The 22,421-nt window shown below is 37.6% G+C and overlaps 1 protein-coding gene across 9 annotated transcripts in view; it reads right to left on the reverse strand.

Annotated features, from left to right (window-relative positions):
• AKAP7 (A-kinase anchoring protein 7) overlaps nucleotides 1-22,421 on the reverse strand; it is a 106,026-nt gene that overhangs the window by 62,575 nt on the left and 21,030 nt on the right. For 7 of the 9 annotated variants that reach the window (XM_074368360.1, XM_074368361.1, XM_074368362.1 and 4 more), the window contains exons 4-6: nucleotides 21,635-21,771; nucleotides 18,903-19,063; nucleotides 4,764-4,876 (exon numbers count right to left, since the gene is read on the reverse strand). In XM_074368360.1, coding sequence (XP_074224461.1) covers nucleotides 4,764-4,876; nucleotides 18,903-19,063; nucleotides 21,635-21,771 — 411 coding nt within the window. Of the gene's footprint in view, nucleotides 1-2,489; nucleotides 2,695-3,828; nucleotides 3,991-4,763; nucleotides 4,877-18,902; nucleotides 19,064-21,634; nucleotides 21,772-22,421 lie in introns of all 9 variants that reach the window. The other 2 variants (XR_012508617.1, XR_012508616.1) reach the window with 2 other exon arrangements.

Genomic DNA, 22,421 nt, shown 5'->3' on the forward strand with positions numbered 1-22,421 from the left:
TGGAAAATTATCACAGGAGACCTTTAAGATCACTCTAGTGGTGGAACATTCATCCAATGCACCAGACATCTGTCCACATCTAAATGAGATGTTTTACTTTGAATCTTTTTCTTTTTTCGGTTTTTAGATGATTAAAAATAACACATTTTATGGCAAAAAGAAAAATCAATTGAGGTACTACTGCAGAGTAACTAGCTACACCTACTATAGATAATAATGAGTGAATCATCTTTCCTACTATCTCAGAATTAGCCTATAATGATCCAGAGCACTCCTCTACCCAGAACACCCCTTTTGACCAGCAATCACCATGTCTACCTTGACAACAGTACCACCAGTATCTTAGGAGCACACCAGTATCGACTTGCCACACAAAGCTATTTCCAAATGAACTTCCCACAGGTCAAATCAATATATAAAGAGTACGCCAACTGGCACCAGTCTTCAAAACAGAGCACTGCAGTAGGAGCCATCATTAGCTCTTTCTAGATACTCTCACTAGGCACCACCCATCCGCACCAGAAGTGCAAAGAGTACTCCTCAAGATAAATGAAAACCTTCAAGCTTTCTGCATCTGGTGGCCTCCCTTCACCCCTGAATTATCATGGGACATCTAACTTGCCCATCACCACTATGCTCAGTCCAGCAAGGCTCTACTCTTCCTCAGAACCCCAGCAAACCAAGATGGGGATCCTGAGTACGTCAAGAGGGACTTACTGCAGGTGGCACTAATGTCAACTCTACTCACTGATCTACCAGAAAAATCACAGGCTAAACAAGCAACTGTGGGAATCCAGTTTTGACCTCTGAAATACATTGAAACACACTAAGGTAAGTTCAAGGCAAAGACACATGAACTATTTTTATACAACTTTAATTATTTTATTTACCTTTTTTATTCTGTTACAGTCCTTATAATTATCTATTTTAATAGCTTCTTAAATCATTGATAAGATCAATCATAACTGACTTAAATATTCCCCTACTGTTATAGAAGTTACTTCTAATTTTTCTCCATTATAGATGGTGCCTCAGTAAACATCTTTATACATAAAGAATTTCTTCTTTAAAATTATTTCCTAGTTACAAAATAAATAAGTCCGTGGGAAGTAATGTACAGCATTGTGACTATGGCTAATAATACTGTATTGGTTATTTGAAAGCTGCTAGGAGCGTAGATCTTAAAAGTTCTCACCACACCATCTATGTGAGATGATGGAAGCTTTAACTAATCCTACGGTAATCATTTTGCAATACATACATATATTAAACCATTATGTTGTGCACCTAAAACTGACATAATGTTATATGTTAATTATGTCTCAATAAAAAATTATTTCTTTAGGATAATCTCAGTAGCATGGACTTCTCAGAGAATATGAAATTTTAACATTTTTTGATGGGAGCTGCTTGAGTCACAGCTCAAGGGTCCATCCAATTTGTAAGCCACTACTGACAATTTTTAATGATCCTTCTACCTCAAGTTTATCCTAAAAAACATTCCTTATAGAGTGTGGTTAGAAGTTTAAATTGGTACCATTGTTTTAAAAGGCAATTTGCAATGTTTTTAAAAGTTAAAATGTGCAAAACTCTTTGACCCTAGAATTCTAGTTCAAGGAATTAGTTCTTTGAAATACTGGCATATCTACACAAAGGATAATGAACAGCAGTGTTTGTGGCAGCAAGGGAACAGAAATCAACGTAAATATTCATCAAGAGAAGAATATTTACATTATGATAAATCAAAATAATACCTATTTCTGTTTTAAAGAAAGTATATACACGTATACACACCTGTGTATGTTTGCAGTGTACAGGGAAATGTCAGGAGGATATACTAGTAGTAGCTACAGAGAGGAATTACATTGGGAGAAAGGGGGCAGGAGACTGGTGATGAGGGAAAAACTGTGTCTCACTCTGTAGGTTTGTATGCATCTGGATTGTTTATTTACAGTGAGCATATATTCATCTAACACTTTTATAATTAAAATAACTCTTAAAATAAAAAATACTTGAAATGAGACAAATTTCCTAATATTGGACTGAAAAAATGATTTCACACCTTCCTCTCTTCCCTTTTGTTTCATTGTCAATCTTTAAAGTAAACTTTACTTACTAAAGGAAACTGCATGCTAGCAGTACATTTCATTACTGACTTCATCAATGGCCGCTCCCTTGTAAATGGGTGGACCCAAAATGAAGAACCAGAAGAGAGTTACAGCTGAGAGAAGAATATAGATAGTTGGAAATAAAAAAAAGTTAAGAGACTAAAGAGTCATAAATTTTTAAATAATCTGCATTCTAAACCACAGAGCACAATAAAAATCCATACTTATTATGTATATGCCACCTTTTCACATTGGTTTTAACTTCTACAGTGGAACCAATGATTTGCTACATAAAGAAAACGCTGGATATTTATTTAAGCCTGCAGGCCTCAAAGTGTAATTGTCTGCAGACTATCTGGATAAGAAGCCTGTAGCACTTACTGAACTCAAAAGCCAAGGTCTTAGGTCCAACTCCAGATCTGAACTTAGAGGGTGCAAATCTGCAGCTTCAAAAAGTACACCAGATGACTCGTGAATCCCAAAGTTTAAGATATGCTTTTTGAAGCATTCAGAAACAGTAAGCGTCACAGAAGTAAACAGCAACAGTGATTCCATAAATTAAAGGCAAAAATTCTTATCTGGCTTTCTGAAAGACAGTAAGACCACAGTTTATTTTCTAAAGATTAAGCATTCTAATTGAAACAAATACAATCTGATTTAATTTAATTTAATTTCCTTTTTTGGTTGGGGGAGCAATTAGGTTTGTTTGTTTCTTTGCTTGTTTGTTTAACAGAGGTGCGAGAGATTAAACTCAGGACCTCGTGCACGCTAAGCATGCGCTCCCCACCACTGAGCTATACCTTCCCCTCCGCCCCTGCAATCTGATTTAGATCTTACACACCATTCAAGCAGGGAGTATTTCTATTCTGATCATCATTCTATGCCCAGTACCCAGTGTCTGACACATAGCAGGCACTTGATAAATACTTGCTGAATTAATATGATTTGGAACAAGAAGCTCCCCACATACACAACATTGGATGGACAGGACTCGGCAAGTGGGAGGGTAGAAGATGAGACTGAGGATGAGGTAAGATGGATTCTGGACAGGGCTCTGCAACTGAGGAGAATGGGATCTCACTTCCGTCACTTAACTTCCAAGTCTTAGATCCCTCTTCTATAAAGTAAAGGAGCAGATTCTGTGAAATTAACTGCCAAGAAATCATTTAAATGCATGCAGTCTGAAATGTTGAAATATAGATTCTAGAGTTAATTTAAACATCCCTTTGATAAATGTCCTTGGGTGCTCTCATTTCAAAGTTAATATTATAAAGACAGAAACGATTTGAAATGTGGGCATTACCTTCACCACTGATTTGTCATTCTGGGATTAAGTTTGAAACCACTGGGAAGAGGACAATCCATTTGAAAGCAAAGCAAGAAAGATAATGAGTAAAAAAGTAAACTGTCAGTCTACAAGTCTTGTCAGTTGTTATCATTCCTAATTCCAAAACCTATTATTTACACAAATTAGTTTTACCTAAATATTCTGCAATGGTACTTATTATAGTTATTATTTAATTTGGGCACAGTTATCTAAAAAAAAAAACCATGAAGATATTTAACAGGGAGTGGAGATTTTTACAATAGTTTGTAGAAAATTCATAACCATTACAGGACAGTCAATCAACCAAATGCATGTTTTAAAGAATCAAAAAGACTTTCTGAGCAGAGACATTAAATACAAATTGTGTTGAATTTAGAAAAAAAATCTACTTACTAATAAACATGACCTTCATTTACAGAGCTGCAAATCAGTCTTAACTGCAGCAAAGGGCCATGGAGAGCAGGAGCCAATACTAATCTGCATGCTCATCTCCAAAACTCTGGGACATCAGAGCAGGTCAGCAGATGTCTTAATTTGCAAGAGAACCTCCCTAGGCTGAAATGGGAAAAACAATGAGGGGTGCCCTTAAGATTCTGGGAGAAATGCTCGTTAACTCCAGACAAAAGTCAAGTTTCTCCAATCTCTGAGGAAGGAGGCAGTGGCCTGGGAAGGCAGAAAGTTGCCTTAAGATAGGGGAAGTCAAAAGACCTGTCCCCAGGCTTATGTCACTGTTACTATCCTCAGGGAGAAGTACTTTTAAGTACTAAGGGGGTAGGTCCTTTCAGTTACCCTCTTGCCCAGTCCCTAGAACACTTGCTCTATACCCTCAATGGAGACAATTGCTGAAAGAAAAAGCTGTTTTTTGGGAAACCTGGAAAGAGCTATTTAAAAGGAGGGGTGGAGCTTGTCCCACCTTGAAAAACCCAGTTGCAGTGAGCAGCACCAGCAGATGCAGGCCAAGGGAGGACGCTTGGAGGGCAGCAGGCTACAAACAACCATAAGCAAAGAACGCAGCAGAACAAAACCCTGGCACCGCCCCCAAGGCTCTTCAAGGGATGAAGCAGATGTAGCAACAGAAGAAGCAGCAGTAAGTGACAGAGCGTGTGGCTTACAGCCACGGGGGCCAAGGAGGGCACGGCTGTAAGGGCCTCCATGGAGGCTCATGAGCCAACTCAGCATCCTTGGGAACTGGAACCAAACTTCCTTGGGATCCCAGGAGCAATAGTGGCAGGGTATCGAAAACCACTACCAATGTCACTTATGCCCCATCCATGCCTAAGGCTGGTGTGGCTGGTAAAACAAGGCTTACGATAAAAATGTCCACTCACCTTCTTCCGAAGCCATGGTGTTTTGGACAATTTCATGAAGGTCAAATGAGGCTTAAAAGTTCTGCTTTCTCCAGCCAAGACACCTCTTTCTTGAAATGTCCTTTTTGCAGCATCTGAAGAAAAGAAAAAGAAGCATTAAAATGCTACTGTAATATATGGGTGTCTTAAATTATAAAAATGGCAATTAAAAAATAACATTATTTTAAAATGAACATTATAAACTGGCCTGAGATTTTTTTTTTAAGAGAGGAAAAAAACACAATGTGTATGATAACAAACACATATGACAGCTACATCTGTAGAGATGTCAATCTTTGGGTAAAACACACAAAAGCAACAATTAAAAAAGGAAACATTTAATAAATAAAATATCTGGCTGATAACGATGCTGATTTCACGCAATATCCCAGTGGTGGCCATATGTATAAAAAAGGACTAGCTTATCTGTCACCCTTCATATCTAAAACTTCTGCTTCTTAACAAGATGGAATAACAGGAATTAGATTTACTCTCCCATCTGAAACAAAAGAAGGACAAAAGTATATGAAACAATGGTTTGTGAGACACTGTACATCAGGTGATGAAGGTCAGTGATCCCTGAGAGATAAGAAACAAACAAGGTGAGACTTCAACTGCCCAGCTTATGTCCTTGAGTGTCCAGGCCCCTGTTCGAGGAAGAGAAACCCAGATTGAGCCCAGTCATCTGACCGGATTCCGAAAAACAGAGCCAAGAGTATTGAGACCAAGGAACCTGGAACTCATGGGACAGAGTGCTAGAGAAGTAAGACCTGCACAGACAGAAGACTCCAGAGATCTGCAAAGGGTGTCCCTAGGGAATTCAGCTGCACTCTGACCAGTGCACGTGTGTGAGTAAACCACCTGAGGCTGGAAAACACATTCAAATGGATAAGAGAGAACGTGCCCAGCACTCACTGAGGGTCAGAGATTCTGTCTGTGCCCATCAGCCAGACTGGAAAGCGTCAAGATCCATGGGACAATGGGCAGAATAAACAGAAGGGTCTCGCCTCAGCAGAGAGGAAAGATTAGCTCTGAATTGGTACAGCTTGAGTCCCACCTAACATGTCTTAGACGCAAGACCCAAAAGGAAAAACCTGTTTCTCAGTAACTTGTGTCTCAGAACAAAGCCCAAGAATAATTACAGAAAGACAAAACTATCCAGCATCCAACAAGGTAAACTTTACAATGCCTGATATCTAATAAAAAATGAACAGGAAAGTATGACCCACAATGAGGAGACAAATCAACTAATCAAAAGGGACCCAGAACTAACACAGATACTAGAATCAGCAGATAAACATCAAAATAGTCCTTATAACTGTATTACTTATGTTCAAAAAGTTAAGCTGAGACAGGCAAGCTACAAGAAAGACCCAAATTAACTTAGAGATGAAAACGGCAATGTTTGAGAAAAATAAGCTGGATAGAATTAAGAGCAGATTAGACACTGCAAAACAAAAAATTAATGAACTCGAAGACATATAATAAAATCCACCCAAAATAAACACAGAGGGAAAAAAGAAATATGGAAAAAAAAAATCAGTGAGCTGTGGGGCAGCTTAGGCTGCCTAACATACGTGTAAGTGGCATCCCTGAAAAAGAGGTGGGAGAGAAGGAGACAGAGAAAGTAAGAACTAAAGGCTGTTAGGGAATGAGAGTTGCCACAACTACAGTGGAAAATAATCTGGACATAACTATTAAAATTTAAGCTGCACAAACATTTTGAACCAGCAATTCCAATATTAGGAAAATACACAAAAATAAATAAAAGCACCAATACATAAGATTCTCTACAGAAGCTATGTAGTATTGTTTGAATTAGCACAAACTGGAAATAACATTCATCAATAAAGAAATGGTTGCTAAATTTAGAACTATTATAATCAAAAGAATAAATCAGAGCTACAATATATTGACCTGAAAAGATGTCCAGGATATCTATGAAGCAAAAAGGGCAACTTTCATGGTTATTACATCCAGAACATGATTCTATAATTTATTTTAAAAGCGAGAAAGAAAATAAGCCCCATATATTTATGCTTTTATTAGCATAAAAAATAGCATAGAATACCTTAGGATGGAGGGTGAGACTGAACAGAGGCAGGAGAGAATAGTAATGTTCTCCTTATACATCTGTATATTGTTTGAATGATGACATGCGTTTTTGAGTAAAAAATTTTAAAATAAGAAGCACAAAAACAAACTGACTATACACTAGCAAGATACCATTGCTACGAGTATGTAAGCATCACACTAGAACACACAAATAGGAGGACAGAATTCTTTGCCATAGATGTGAAATATCCATCCCTTTCAGAGACCTTTGGTAAACAACTTCCTATTTGGTCTTTTAATCTCAAAATCAAGTAGGGTTCAACATTAAGTTGATTTTAAAGATGAGAAAACTGAAATGTAAGAAGTTGATGCTCACGGTCACATTCCACTTCAGCATAGAGAAGGAACTGGAATCCAGGTGCCCCAGTCATGCTTCAAGCCGGCTGAAACCCCTGTTTGATCCGTGGGGTCAAGGAGGGGCACAGAAGCTGCCTCAACAACTCAGTGGGGAGGAGGAAGGCGGGGATTCTGCCACCTCCCTCCATGCCCACACACACTGGTTCCAGTCAGAGATGCTCCCCTGTTTTACACATTGAGCTTCTGAGTACCATTTCATTTTTTAAAAGGATTCCAACACTTACCAAAAAAAAAAAAAAAGTTTGAAAATTAATGATCAAAAAACTTACACAGGGTCCCTTCAGTAGCAATAATCCCACCCATAATGTCCATAAAAAAAATAGAAACTGGTGAAATATAGGACACAGAATATGTCTTTGAATCTCAAATAAGACCATATTCAATCCAAATATTCAGTGAGAAATTGTCCCTTTTAAGTTCAATTAATTTTTATCAAATGTTAATTATGTCTAAATTTTTCTAACAATTAAAACTATGAACCTAGTGAAAGATTACCTAATGTTTCCAGGAAATGTATCCTTAAAAATAAAAAATATTTTAATGCAATACTAGAGTCATAAGAATGCTTTAGTTTTAACCACCAATTTTGTTGAAATCTGGAGACTACTAATGATGCACATAATTATAACAAGAAATATTTGGATGAAAACAAAACCAAATATATTGCCATCCAGCCTGAGCATTTTTTATAGAGAGTTAAGACATCAGGTTTTTCACATGGGAACTTAACGAAGATGAAAAGTTTTGTTATAATGACTGATACACATAAAAATAATAAAAAATAAAATGAATATAAGTCCCCAGGAAGAGTAGTTTCAAAGTGGAAACACCTGCACAAGAGAAAAATTAAATGGATGCACTTTAATTACTGAGGACATAATTATCAGCCCTGTCGGTGACAGCTGGTGTGGGTGGCTACTGTGCTGGCTGGCGTGGAGGATCAAGAGCAGGGAAGAGAACCTGCATTCACAGAAGAGGGGCCTAGGGCAGAGCCTGGGTGACAACCAGCTCAGCATCCATGGTGCCTGGCGCACATGCTTGGCATTCACAAGCTGTCCGTGGTACCTGTTGAATATGGACTGAGCATCACCTCTGTGCCAGGTGTTTCAGGTATGTAAACAACCCTAACAGGGAAGTTATCATTCTCATTCTTAAAAATTAAGAAACTGAGACTCTGAGATATGAATAACGTATCTGAAGATCACTCAGCTAGGTAATGGAGAGGACAGAATTTGAACCCAAATCTGACTACAAAGTTCGTGCTGCCTCCTACACGAAGGACCCCAAATTTTCTCTCTCTCTTCTCAAACAAAAAATGAAAGTGGTTATTTTAAAATCTGTATAGCAGACACGAATTTCAGGAAACAAATGCAAGTTTGATCATTCAGCAAATAGTTATTGAGAGCCTACTATACACCAGGTACTGTGCTGGGTGCTGGGGACACAATAATTCCCTGCCCTTAGGGAGCATCTATATATATAAATATATATATATGGTGCCACAAATACACATATATGTAACGTCAGATATCAATATGTTGTACAAAGAAAAAAAAGCAGTAAAGGTATACAAAGTGATGTGGAAGGGGCTGCTACTCAATATCTCAAAGTATTATCCCACATTTTCAAAATCTTCCATTATTGTTTTACTTCTGTGATACCTACCAAGTGCTAGTGTGTGCTCAATGTGATGTTCTGATCACAGTTTGTAAATTTGGGGCATGTCCTAAAAACCCTTCACTGCAAGTCACTGCCACCATATGATTTTTCCTGTCTTTTCTATAGTAATGAAAAAAAGTTAAACAATAGACCATTAAAATACCAGGAAAACATGAGTTCTTAGTTGTAAGCAACAGATGACAACTTTGGCTGAGTTAAGCAGGAAAGGAATTTATATAATAACATTGGGAGGACCAGAGTACCAGGTTGGAGGTCTATGAAACCAAGGAGATGTCCAAAGTTACAGCGGAGAATAGGTCCAGATGCCAACAGCTCAGCCAGCTGGCATTACTGAAACCATGCACACACACAAAGGGCGAGAATGCTGTCCCCTGCCTTAGACTGGTGGTAGCTACCACCAACGATACAACCCATCCCCAGAACAGATGCCACACAGTCCTTTTTCACTCAAGTTGTCAGCTTCTGACTCAACGTCGGGGCCAAAGCAAGATCATGTAGTACCAAAAAAAAAAAAAACTCTGAAAGACTGTATCTGACATGAGAGATAGTGGGGAAGAGGTAAGACAGGCAGCCAGCAGGCCAACACACGTTTTAAGGAAGACTGTATGCGTAACAATTACAGCATCCCTTGGAGATAGCGAGGGTTCAGTTCCAGAGCACTGCAATGAAGTAAATATCAGAATAAAGCGAGTCACACAAATTTGGGGGGCATATAAAAGTTGTATTTATACTATACTGTAGTCTATTAAGCAAGCAATAGCATTACATCTAAAAAACAATGTACTTTATTGCTAAAAAATGCTAACCACCATCTGAGCCTTCAGTGAGTAGTAATTTTTGCTGGTGGAGGGTCTTGCCTCAGTGTTGATGGCTGTTGACTGATTGGGGTGGTGGCTGCTGGAGGTTGTGGTGGCTGTGACAATTTCTTAAAATAAGGTAACAATGAAGTTTGCCACAATGGTTGACTCTTCCTTTCACTTGAACACTTCGAGGCCATTGTAGGGTTATTAACTGGCCTAATTTCAATATTGGTGTGTCTCAAGAAACAGGGGGGCCCAAGGAGAGGGAGAGAGATGGGGACACAGCCGGTTAGTGGAGCAGTCAGAACACACACATTTATCAAGTGTGCTATCTTATATGGGCACAGTTCATGGCACCCCAAAATGACCTCAATAGTAACATCAAAGAGCCCTGACCACAGATACCATAACAATACAATAATAATGAATAAGTTTGAAATGTTGCAAGAATTACCGAACTGTGACACAGACACTAAGTAAGCAAATGCTATTAGAAAAATGTCACTGATAGACTTGCTCTACACAGGATTACCAGAAACCCTCAATTTGTTTAAAAAAAAGCAACAACACAATATCTATATGAAGCACAATAAAGTGAAGTGTAATTAAACAAAGTCTGCCCGTACTGTCATAATTGACTTACAGACTTTCAGCTCATATAAACTACAAACAGGTGTACCTTTTCTCAACTACCCTCTCATAACCCAGCTTTGAGCCTCTCTGTTTTGGCACATTCTCAACTGTTTTAAATGACCTAAAATCAAAATATTAAGCTGAATCATATAAAACTATCATTTTTACTGCTCAAAGACTGTCAAATATTGGCAATGTCTGGTGGTTTAACATATACCATGATGGATTAACTTACTAAATTCCCAAAATTTGACTAAAGAGACCAGGGCATATTTCCTAAGTCTTCAAGTATTTGAAAAACTATCACGTAGAAGAGCTTCAGATGGCAACTTAGCAACACGTTCACACCAGTCCCCAAAACAGAAATGGCATGAAGGTGTAAAAGGTAAAATTCATGTGTTCAGTTATTTACTGGGCAGTTCCCACACGTGCCAGGCACATTACACGGTAAAGACAGCAAACATGCCCATGTCCCTCCTTTCATGGAGCTGATAGTCTCATGGGACAGATTTCAGCCCAACAAGGAGAAAGACAATGTTCAGAATTACCAAAATACAAGAGCTATAAGGAAAGGAGCTTTGTTAACACAAACCAAAATGGTAGGCATTTGTATTGCCCATTACTCTCTACATTCATTTTTACATTTTATTTGATGTATCAATTTTACTATCAACTGATTCTAAAGAAACATTCTCTACTGGCTTCAGTGACAAATTTTGACCCAACAGTTCGCATTATTCACTGGGCCTGAACGCTTTGATGATGGATATCTATCTACAATACTGTTTTAAACATTAGTCACAAAGCACATTTAATTTTTATTAATGTGTTTTTCCAGCACAGTATATTCTCTAGGCACATAGAAATAAGGGAAAACTGACACCTTCTTTTGGAAAAGTATTTCTTAGCATTGATTTCTATATTCCTAATAGTATAATCTACTGCTTAGCCAGAGTACTGGGTAATGGTTATAGAAATATCATTTTTGAGATAAGAAAAGTTATTGCTAGTGTGAAAACCACATGTCATTTTTCATTTGTGTTAACTCATGCTCTGGAAGAGAAGCTTATGAATATTTTAAGAGACTGTTCAATTCCTCCTAGTATTATAGACATTCCTTCAAGCACTAAATAGAAAAGCACATAGCAAATACATTAGCCTTCAAAAGTCATCTAAGAATGCTCCCTGAATAACATAATTCACCTCATAGCTAAAGGAGCAAACTGTCTTAGTAGCAATTTTTTTACAGAAGTCTAGTTGATTTACAATTTTGTGTTAGTTTCTGGTGTACAGCAAAAGTGATTCAGTTCGATATATAAATATATAGATATATAGTATAGTACATATACTTTTTCCTAGTCTTTCCTATTATGTTTTATTACAGGATATTAAATATAGTTCCCTGTGCTATACAGTAGGACCTTGTTGTTTATCTGTTTTATATATAGTAGTTCGAATCTGTTAATCCTAAACTCCTAATTTATCCCCCCTCCATTTCCTCTTTGGTAACCATAAGTTTGTTTCCTATGTGAAGAGCAATTTCTTAACATATATCTTAAACACTAGGAGACTTTGCTATATAAAAGAACACTGAAATAAGTAATAAAGAGACAATACTTTTGTAATCCTAATAAATACAATTTTACCTATTTTTTTCCATTTTTATTTTTTGCATTTATTAAATTCCTTCCTTTACTGGAAAGGGAGCAGTGTAACTGGAGCAGAGTGAGCGAGAAGAGAGAACCATGAACAGACCGGAGACAGAGGCAAGAAACCAGAACAGAAGGACACCATGGGCAACAGCAAGAAGTCTGGTTTTTACCTTGCCAAGGTGTTGGGGCGAAAAAGCAAATGATGGAATTGATCTACCACTGGTGTTTGCCAGCCAAGTCAAAGAGGAGAACAAGAAGACGGGACACCTGTAAAGGCCACCAAGAGAGTGCTCTACCATGAAGCCTTAACTGGTTTAAGAAGGAATAAGCCATGTTGGCCACCAAGAGGAGACCAGAGGCCTCCATGAGGCTCCACAGCATGAGTAGGAATGGGAAGGAAATGAAACAGCCAGAAGGGTGGGAGCTGTGGTGACAGACAGATGGCTATACCCGATTCAAGGTCTGGGGATAGTTCTGGCAGATGGAGTCAAAGACTTCATGCTTACAAACTGCCAGAGCGGAGGGTAGGAGGTGCCATCAAAGAAGTCTCAGGGTTGTGATGGTAATAGTGACGGCGGATTTTTATCATTATTATTGTTATAAATTATTAGTAGTAGTGATAACAGCTACCATCTACTTAACATTGTATATGCGCCAAATGCTGTGCTAAAGCACTTCATGTATATGATCTCTTTTAAGAACAGTTACTACCATGCTCGTTTTACAAATAAGAAAATGAAGTAAGGAATGAAGTAAATTGCTTAAGGTCACTCAGCTGGTCACAGGCTGCGCTGGGGGTGGGGGTTGGGAGGTTCTGTCAGCTCTGGCCCACACCACAGCTCGCTTTGAGCCAGGATGCCTGGATGGCTGTGCTCTTGGTGCTGCAGCAAGCAAGGGAACAAAGTCCTCAATGAGCAAGAGGAAATACTCAGACAACAGCAAAAAAGGATAGGGAGAAGGTAACAAAACCCAACCCACCAGTAACAAAAGGCTTCTGTGTTAGGGCAGAACAGGGACAAAGCAAGAGAGAACTAAGAGAATGTGGGTGAAGTCTCTGGGCCCCATGGTGTGGGGAGTCCAGTGGAATGAGGAAGCTGTAATCTCAGACTGGAGCCGGGCTTCAGCTCAGGCAGGAAGGTAAAGGGGGTGCTCCCAGAAGCTATTTAGGAGTCCAGCTGTTAATTTACAGCGTAACAGACTAGCATAGTGATTAAGAACACAGAATCTGGTGGAGGTAGCAAGACAGGGGAAGGGGGTTAAAAGGTACAAAATGCCACTTATATAAAAAAATTAATCCTGGGGCTGTAATATATAGCATGGTGCCTATAGTAATAATACTGTCTTGTATATCTGAAGGTCACTTTAGAGTAAATCTTAAGTGTTCTCATTGTAAGAAAAAACTGTCTATTAACTATGTGTGCTGATGGATGTTAACTAGACTTTCTGTGGTGATCATTTTGCAATATATAAAAATATCAGATCATTATGTTGTACACCAGAAACAAATGCAATGTTATGGGTCAATTACACCTCAATTTGAAAAGAAAGTCTAACAACAGGGAAATAGTACAATAAACTATGATGCATTAGAATATTATACAACCAGTAAAAAGTAATGCTTTTGGAGACTATATCATGACAATGATAATGACAGCCAATATTTCTTAACTTGAGCATTTATTCTGTACCAAATATTATTCTTTATGTATATTATATACCATATATGTATTACAATAAATAATAATAACATTTTTTAAAAAGAACACAGAAGCTAGAGCCAGACTGCCTGGATTTGAGTCCTGGCCCTACCACTTATAACAAATTATTTAGCCTTTTTATGCCTCAGTTTCCCTACTATAAAAAAGGGGTGATGATAAGGGTCCCTATCTTACAGAGTTGTTAAGATTAAATGAGTTAACATTTGTAAGATGATTAGACTAATACCTGGCATAAAGTAAATCCATCTAAGTGTTTGACTGAAAATCAAGTAAGATAAAAGAGGGGATACAGGGAACCAGAATATGCCATGCCAAAATATGCCACTCGGGCATAAGGGGTATTTTGAGCTAGAGGTAAAGAGAATCAATGGATGAAGAAAGAAGCTTTCCTGGAATTTCCCTTGCCTGACTAAAAGCAGACATTCGTGGAAAATGAGGACTGCCAGAAATCCCCTTTCCCAGGAAAGTTCTCTGGCCAAGGTGGACGTGGACACGCGCTAACAAACCTTACTCCGTTAGAGCCCCACATGTTTACCTTCCCACCGTCTGCCACCCTTGAAAGCCTAAAACCCTTTTCCCTTGTCTAATCACTTCTCTACAAATGTACTATTCTTCTGTTAAGATGCTAGATGAGCCCACATTCCAGCCACCCCTCTGAGTTACCCTTCATTGAGGTTTCTCTCACGTGACATGTACTGGACACATTAACAAACTTTGTTTTTCTCATTAATCTTTTGTCACTCTAAGTTTACAGGGTCCCCAGGGGAGAATCTAGGAGGGTACAAGGAAAAACAATTTTCCTCCCCAAGGGACGATGGAAAGGCTTAAAAGGGTGACAGAGGAGAGGAAGTATGAGGATCTCTGCCTCCGGGGGCCTGCATGGAGGCAGGTCAGGTGACAGAGGCTCTAATGGCCCTCAGAGGAGTAGGGCTGTGAGTCAAGACACTCTGACTGGGGAGAAGAGTTCATCTTTGCTTAGTGCTAAACGGTGTGTGGCTGAGGTGTTCTGATATCTCTGAAGACAGCTTAGACGAGGCCATGAAGGGGGAGGGTCAGCAGGCTGCTGGGAAGCCCACCAGCCTGTGATGGTCAGAAGTCCATGAGTAGAGCAGCTGAGAAAGGCTCAAAGATAACAGCAAATGAATCTTCACAAGGAGCAGAAACACAAGGCATACACTTTCCATCTTTTGGGGGACACGACAGGCAAAATAAGAGAACGAGTAATGTTCAAATGAACATCCCAAAACATCCTTTCATTCTTCCTTTTATGAGATAAATGTACTTCGAATCTTATCATGCTAACCAAGGGCACTTTTCTCATTTAAAAAAAAAGATTTGCAAGGACTATTATAATTTCAGCAGGCTAAATTTTTAGCAATTCCTCAATCTAATACACTTCTTAACAAAATTACATTTCACTAAAAAAAAAGAATGAAATTACATATTCATTTCAATGCAAGAGGCTTTCAGTGCAATTTCATCACTGTAAAATGTGGAGAAATAACATGTAAGCGCATAATTTTCAAATACCTCTTTAGCTCTATGAGCTATTGTGTAACGCTAGAAAAGGAGAAGGAGCTGTTTTATTCTGGAAAAACAGGATCACTCAAGGTCAAGGGAGGAAGCTGAGACACAGGGTCTCGGATGCCATATAGCTTACCAGCTCCCTTCAGCGGCTACCGTCATAAACCTACATGTACATGGTGCGCAAAGACGGGCTTGGTCTCTTCAGCCCACCAGCATCTACCAAAAATAACAGTTAGTAGTTCTTCAGTTCAGACTATTAGTTCAAAATGCATAATAATTTTCCTCAATTTTATACATTAACCCTAAATTACTCTTCATCCTGCAAATTTTCAGTAATGAGTTCAAATATTAGTATCTAAAATTTAGTCCTTTTTTTCTATCCACTGGAATATTTTAAGAATTGGTTTCTTTTAACTTGAAAATTGAAAAACCATGAAAACTGATCAGACTATTCATAAACTCTAATTTTCAAGTTAGTTTCACTTCATAATATGTACTTGAACTTTTTTTATCAACACTTCAATAATTAAATATATGTTCTTTAACAATTCTACTGCTTTCCATTACGTCAGACTAGCTCTGCCTCCATTATTCTGAACAAATAAGATTTTAATATTCTTGTGTAAGTAAAACTGAGCAGAACCCTGCGGGTCCCCCACAAGGATAAGAGCACCAGAGGGGAAAATCTAACTACACGATGACCCAACTATAGTCATAATATAAGCTGCTTCATCTTGAGCAGTAGTGAATGACAGCTAGCACAATTCCAAGGCCCGGCCACAACAGAATGGGATTAACACCACTGCCCATAATAATCTGATCTTTTCGGGCATCAAAGTAATTGTAGCTTGCTCTGCCCAGATATGTAAGCAGGCAACTAACTGTCAACAAGGAGATACTTCAGTTGGGATTTATAAGTAGTTCTTTGTAGGCAGCCCTTTGCAGAAAGCAGCTCTCTGCAGGGGACCCTTTTTGTCTTCTTACTTCCTTAGCAAAGCTATATTTTAACTAACTGCTGGCCCAAGCACACCTTTCAAATCTTTTGATCACACAATGTCTCACCTAACCTGTCAATTCTCTTTCTTAGATTAAAGAATTAGAAATGAAAAATAAGTAATTAACAAATGACTAGATCTTTTCCCCAGCTTTCCTTTCAGTAATCTCATGAGCAGACTGAACAAGACAGCATCTAAAGAACGGTCACAAGAAGTGGACAACTCTGCACACAGAAGGAGATGATGCAGAATCTGACCTCCTGCCTTCAGATTACTTCCCTTTTCTACCTTCAAAAACTTTCATGGCCAAGCAGAATCTTTGGAGTTGGTTCTGGGACATGAGTCTGCCCTCTCCCCAGGTTGCTGACCTCCTGTATAAAGCAATCTTTCCATTCCTACCAGCACTTATCTTCTAAAATATTGGCTTTCAAGCTGCGAGCAGCCAGACCTGAGTTCAGTAGCGTAAGCATATAGATATACATAGTTTATTACAACGTTGTAAGAAATATATTACCCTGGTCAACTGGATATATTCTTCTGAAAGTTGTGATGTACTATTTGAATAAACAGTTTATAAAATATGACACAAAACAAATATGACATTATTTTATTCATCCTGCTGGACTAAAGCAATACTAATTGAGGCATTCTTTTAAAAACAAATCTAATGAAGTAACATACTGACAAAAGTTACACGTACTGAACATTCAAACTATTTGAACACTATATACATTGAGGCTCCAACTAAACTTCATTGAAATTTTTCCATATATATATTCAAGTATTTAGATTTCTTACAAAACTGCATAAAAACTATAATCCAAAGCAACAGTACAATATACACATAAAAGACTAAATGCATGCATATCAGACAGTGATTATATGAGGGGACAGAGTGCTGTTCTCCCTCTATTGTCCATTTTTTATAATATTTTGTTTGAATTTTTAGAAAAGTCTGTATATTTTTAAGCAACAGTCTCTGGCATCTAGAAAGGAATTACAGGGGCAGTGGCCTTTTCTAAAATGACAAACCAACACCCTTGGGCTCACAGTCATACTAAAGCGGATGATATTTCACATTCCTCAGCACACAATGGATCTTTCATCAATACTGGAAACTGCCTTTGTGAGAATATTTGCAAAGAATTGATGGAATTCTCAATGTTGCAAGCACCCATTGAATTATTTAAAAGAACAATGAATGAATGAATAATTAGAAATGTTTCTTGAGCTCAGAGATATTTACAAAAGGAAAGACCTGAATCTAGCATTTTCTCCAGGGCAGTCAGGAAGAACAGATTAAGTCTATGAACTGTAGGCATGGGTTCCCAAATGCTTTGCCATCAAAACTTTTCCCTCTCCTTGACCAACTAGTGATTTTAAGTCCTAAATGACTCATAAATATTGTTTAACTGCTTGCTTGTTTTTTTGTTTGTTTATACATACTTTGTTCCACAAAATAAAAACTCAACCAACAATGAAATGGAATCTGATCCTCATGCCTCGTTCACCCCAAGAAGAGGTGCACTTTTGAATGGGCAACTATAAAACTGCATAAAGACAATGTGATATTAAGTTTTAAAAAAGTATGTCTCAAAAGATCATATAAAATGTGATACCCTTTTTATAAGGTTAAAACCAATTAAAAATACACATACTTTGAGAAAATACAAGGAAATAATAAACACCAAAACACCAACTTCAGAATGATGGTTAGCTTAAATGAAGGAAGGCCAAAAGATGGATTAATGAAACGAAAAATGTGGTTAGATTACCACCAAGGTCTAGCTTTTGTTCTGGGTGGTGGATTCCCAGATGATTATGGTATTATTTTAAGATAGATAGATAGATAGATAGATAGATAGATAGATAGATAGATAGATAAAAATAAACCTAGTATGGAGTAATAATAAAAGTGCATTATAAATCAAGGATTACTGAACCTGAAATGAGATGACGTGAAATGACTTGACATGAAAGGGAATGAAAATAAAAATTGTTCGCAGTATGTAGACTAATAACCAAACTACGATCTCTGCATCAACTCAAAAGTCACTCATCTAAATTTTACAATTTTCTGCTTCTATTTCTCTGTTTTCAATTGTACTGCATAAAACAATGTGTTCTCCAATGGATGTAAGACCTTCTACCATCACAGATGGCCCTTCTGCTCAGAGGGTGGTACCCAAGGAAGAAAAAAAGGTAGCACAGAGGAAAATGCCTACTGACTCTGGAATGGAGCTGACAATCCCCACAAGCCTCTCAATGGGCGGTTGGTGGTTCTTATTAATTCACTCAATGCTTATTAAATACCAACTATATGTCAAATATCGTGATAAGCACCGGGATCCTTCAGACTTACGGTTAGGACAGTCCTAACACACACCTGAGTCCAGTCCATCATCTTCCAGACAGCCCCAGAATCAACATATTCCTTGGGTCAAGGAATCGAGATAACTTTCCCAGCCTTTTTTATTTGGCTACTTACCTACACAAGTAAATGCTGAAGCAGCTCACTTACAAAGTGAGGTTACCCTGGCTCCCCCAAATTAAAAGATGTCAAATCTCTATTACAAGAATGGGGAGAAAAAAATGCTTCTTCAACAGAAGAGATTTCATGTAAGTGTATCACTGTTTGTTTTACCTGCTATCTCCAAAAGTGGGTTCATGTGATCTCCTTCTGCTAGCTTCACAAATCCAACCTGATTTCCAAAAGTGTCAACCCCTTCAAAGGGCAAAGTCAAAGGTTTTCCTTGGAGGATTTCTTCTATGAATGGTTTTAAGTCCAAAAGAGCATCAATACCACTGGTGAGAGATAATGTATTTTTTAGTAACATATTAATCAATAAAATGTACGAAATCAAATGAGAAGCAAGGTCATCAGTTTTAGAAAGATAAATTAATTTTGATATTTGTACTATTTTAAAGCGCAAAATACCTTTAAAGCTCTAATCTATATGATCAAAATAAAACTAACATTAATTTTGAAACACAATCTATAGAAATGAACAAATCTTTACCTAATTATAATTTATTTTATATTAAAGGCATAAAAGAAGATGCTATTTTATAGTTCACCAAAAAGTTTTCAACCAAGGAAATAATGTATGGACAACTCAAAAAAATTACTTAAAATAGTCCAGAAAAACCTAATACCTACAAGCACTTACATTAAATTATCTGAAAGTTCTACCGTCTTGTTAAAAGTACTAATATTTATATAGTACCAGTATTTATGAGACACTCTACTAAACCTTATAATACATTATCTCTTTAAGATATTGTAGTCTCTATGATAAGATAATTTATTGTACTCGGGTTCAACCAAAGTACAAGTTTATATTTATCAATTACAGCTACGTAAGTTTGATAACAAATTTTTTCTGTTTAGCCTATGTGATTAAAAGGCTATTCTGTATTTCAAATGCTTCATTTTTTCTTTATAAAAGCAAATGTTTACTATATTAGTGAATTACACATTATCAGGTTTGGAATATTTTGAAAATTAAGATCCACTATTTCCATGTTGAAGAGGATTTTGGTATAGGTACTTTATGAGGAAAAAAAACTAAAATCTCACTAGAGGGCAGCAATTACTCAAAAAAGAAATAAGAGCATTCTTAACATTATGGAGAGGGGTTTAAAATATCCTTCTGGGGAACCACCATTAAATTATCTTGATCAGCCATTTGTTCACCAGTAATAATTATATGTCAAATATGTGAAAAACAATGTAGGCATTTTTCTAGATCTTTCATACTTCTAATTAGTTTTTGATAGTTTCTAACTGATTTTCCTCCATAGCTCCCATACTGTCTCATTTCTCTGTCAAAACAATGTATAATACTTCAAAATAGCTTTGGAAATGTCAGCATTTTTCATTGTACCTCCAAATCCACATCCAAAATCCAATCTTTCCTAACTGTATTTATGTTCATCCAAAAAGACACACTATACACACTTCTACTACAATACCGTCTGTCACTATGTACTGATTTAAAGCATGTAGAAATAGAACAGCCATTTCTGGCTCATCCATCACAAATCAGGGGAATTCAAGAGACTCATTTTAAATGTAACTATATATGAAAGCAGGCCATGCTAATGGTGAGGGTTTTTCGGAGACAATGAGTTCTATATCCTATTTTTCTTTAAAGAAATATAGATGATCTAAACTCAGCCCAGTTTTTCAGTTCTTTAGTAACATAAATTAATAAATTTGTCCTAATGAGATGTCATTGGTCACAGAGTGAGAAGGAGGCATAGTGCCTATTGGTAAGTATCACTAACTTTCAAATTCTTTAAAACAGAGTATCTTTTCAGAAACAGTTTATGGAATGACTTCTTTATGGTAAAATGAATAGAGTATAGGCATGTAGGAAACAGAATTCTGAAACTGGAGTTCAGACCCAAAAGCTGTATTTAAAACTCAGGTTGGGAAAGATCAGAAGCCTGACCCCTAAAGACATGTGATTCTACTATTTGAAAGAAACAACTACAAGAATCATAATTTGTATATTTTGAGTTACTAATGTATTGTTTTCTTCATTTTTTTTTTTTCCCTTTTCCTCAACCCCTTCCCAACCCAAGCCTTGTTCTTCATTCCCTCAGACTGTATGTCAGGGTAGGAAACAGAAGTAACCTGCAATCTATTCCGGCTTTGGTTTTCCAAAGAGTTTAAGCCTGAGCTTAATCCAGAGGCTCTACAGGCAGTAACAGGGAAAGGGGCCACCAGACATACAGACAGAGAATCCCAGGGAACTGGAGGAACAGCAAGGTCTTCCACCCCAGGTCGGAAAGCTACAGTCAATGACTGACACCCGACTTTCATGGCACAACTCTGGATCTGGGGGTGCGGGGTGTACAGGCACTCTAGGAATGAGTGAGGTAAAACAGAAATTGTCCACTAATCTAGCAAATGGCAGATCTAGCAGCTAATAACCTCGAGTGCCCACTGTGTGCTAGGCTCTGTACTAAGCATTCACACGTATTAGTACTACTATTTTCTCCACTTACTTCAGAAGTAAATGGTTTGCTCAAAATCAGGCAGCTATTAAGAAGTGGTTGCGCCATGGTTTCTAAATCCTTACCTGGAATCCTAACCTAAGCAGTCAGACTCCAGAGAACTTACATAATTAACATGAGAAAAATAACTGCATAACCAGGGGCTACCATCTGATAACAGTAACAGGGTTTAAAGTATAGATGAGGAAGAATATTTATATAGCCTATTCTGTACACTGACTTATGAGTTGGAATAAATTATAACAAAGAATACATCTTCAGAATTTCAATGCCTCTGTGGGTTCTGCTAAGTTTTACTTATATTAAAGCAGTAACTTGGAAAACAATATTCAAGAAAGATACATTACTCACATGTTTACTTCATCTTCATTTAATAACTGCATCACTAGCAGGGTAATATGAAAGGAACCATCACCGCTCATTGCTTTGGCCAGTCGCTGATCTTGCTGTATTATTGCATTTTGCAGGATCTTAATTCCTTTTGTAATCTAATCACAAACAGACAAAACAGAAATTAGGTAAGCAAAATTTCCTTATGGCAACTTTTAAACCAAGGAGAAAAATAAGCAACTGAAATGGGAACAATCTCAAGATTCTTCAACCAAACAACGCTTAATTGTCTACTAATTCTCAAATATCCTGGAGTGATGACTGGGAAAGCTTAATAGGATATCTAAGTTAAAAAAAAAAAGTCACACAATGCTTGTCCATCTTAAGAACATTAAGACCAACAACCTTATTTTACAGACTGGGTCATCACTGGTTGAGTGCAAAAACTCTCAATAGCCATGTTATCTTTCCAGAAACTTCTCCTTGGAATACACAGTATGACTCACTATAATTATGCTCTTTTCTAAAAATAAAAGTTTTACGCTTGCCACAGAAAGGTCAAACCAGCAGACAACATCCCATTTCCAGTGGCAATAATACTCATTTGTCCCCAAGTGAGTGTGTCTCAGAGCCCATTCTTCACGGTCTTTAAGATTTTTGAGGACAGCAATAATTTCAACAGGCATGACTACCATCATTTTCCCAGACATGTGAGGAGGGACATAACCTTGGAGAGACTGCTACAAATTAAGTCTAAATGCATGTGTTAGAAAAACCATACAGTCTGCATCCAAGCAAAATCCCTGGA

The sequence above is a fragment of the Camelus bactrianus genome, chromosome 8 (assembly GCF_048773025.1).
Source record: "Camelus bactrianus isolate YW-2024 breed Bactrian camel chromosome 8, ASM4877302v1, whole genome shotgun sequence".
Classification (NCBI taxonomy): domain Eukaryota; kingdom Metazoa; phylum Chordata; class Mammalia; order Artiodactyla; family Camelidae; genus Camelus; species Camelus bactrianus.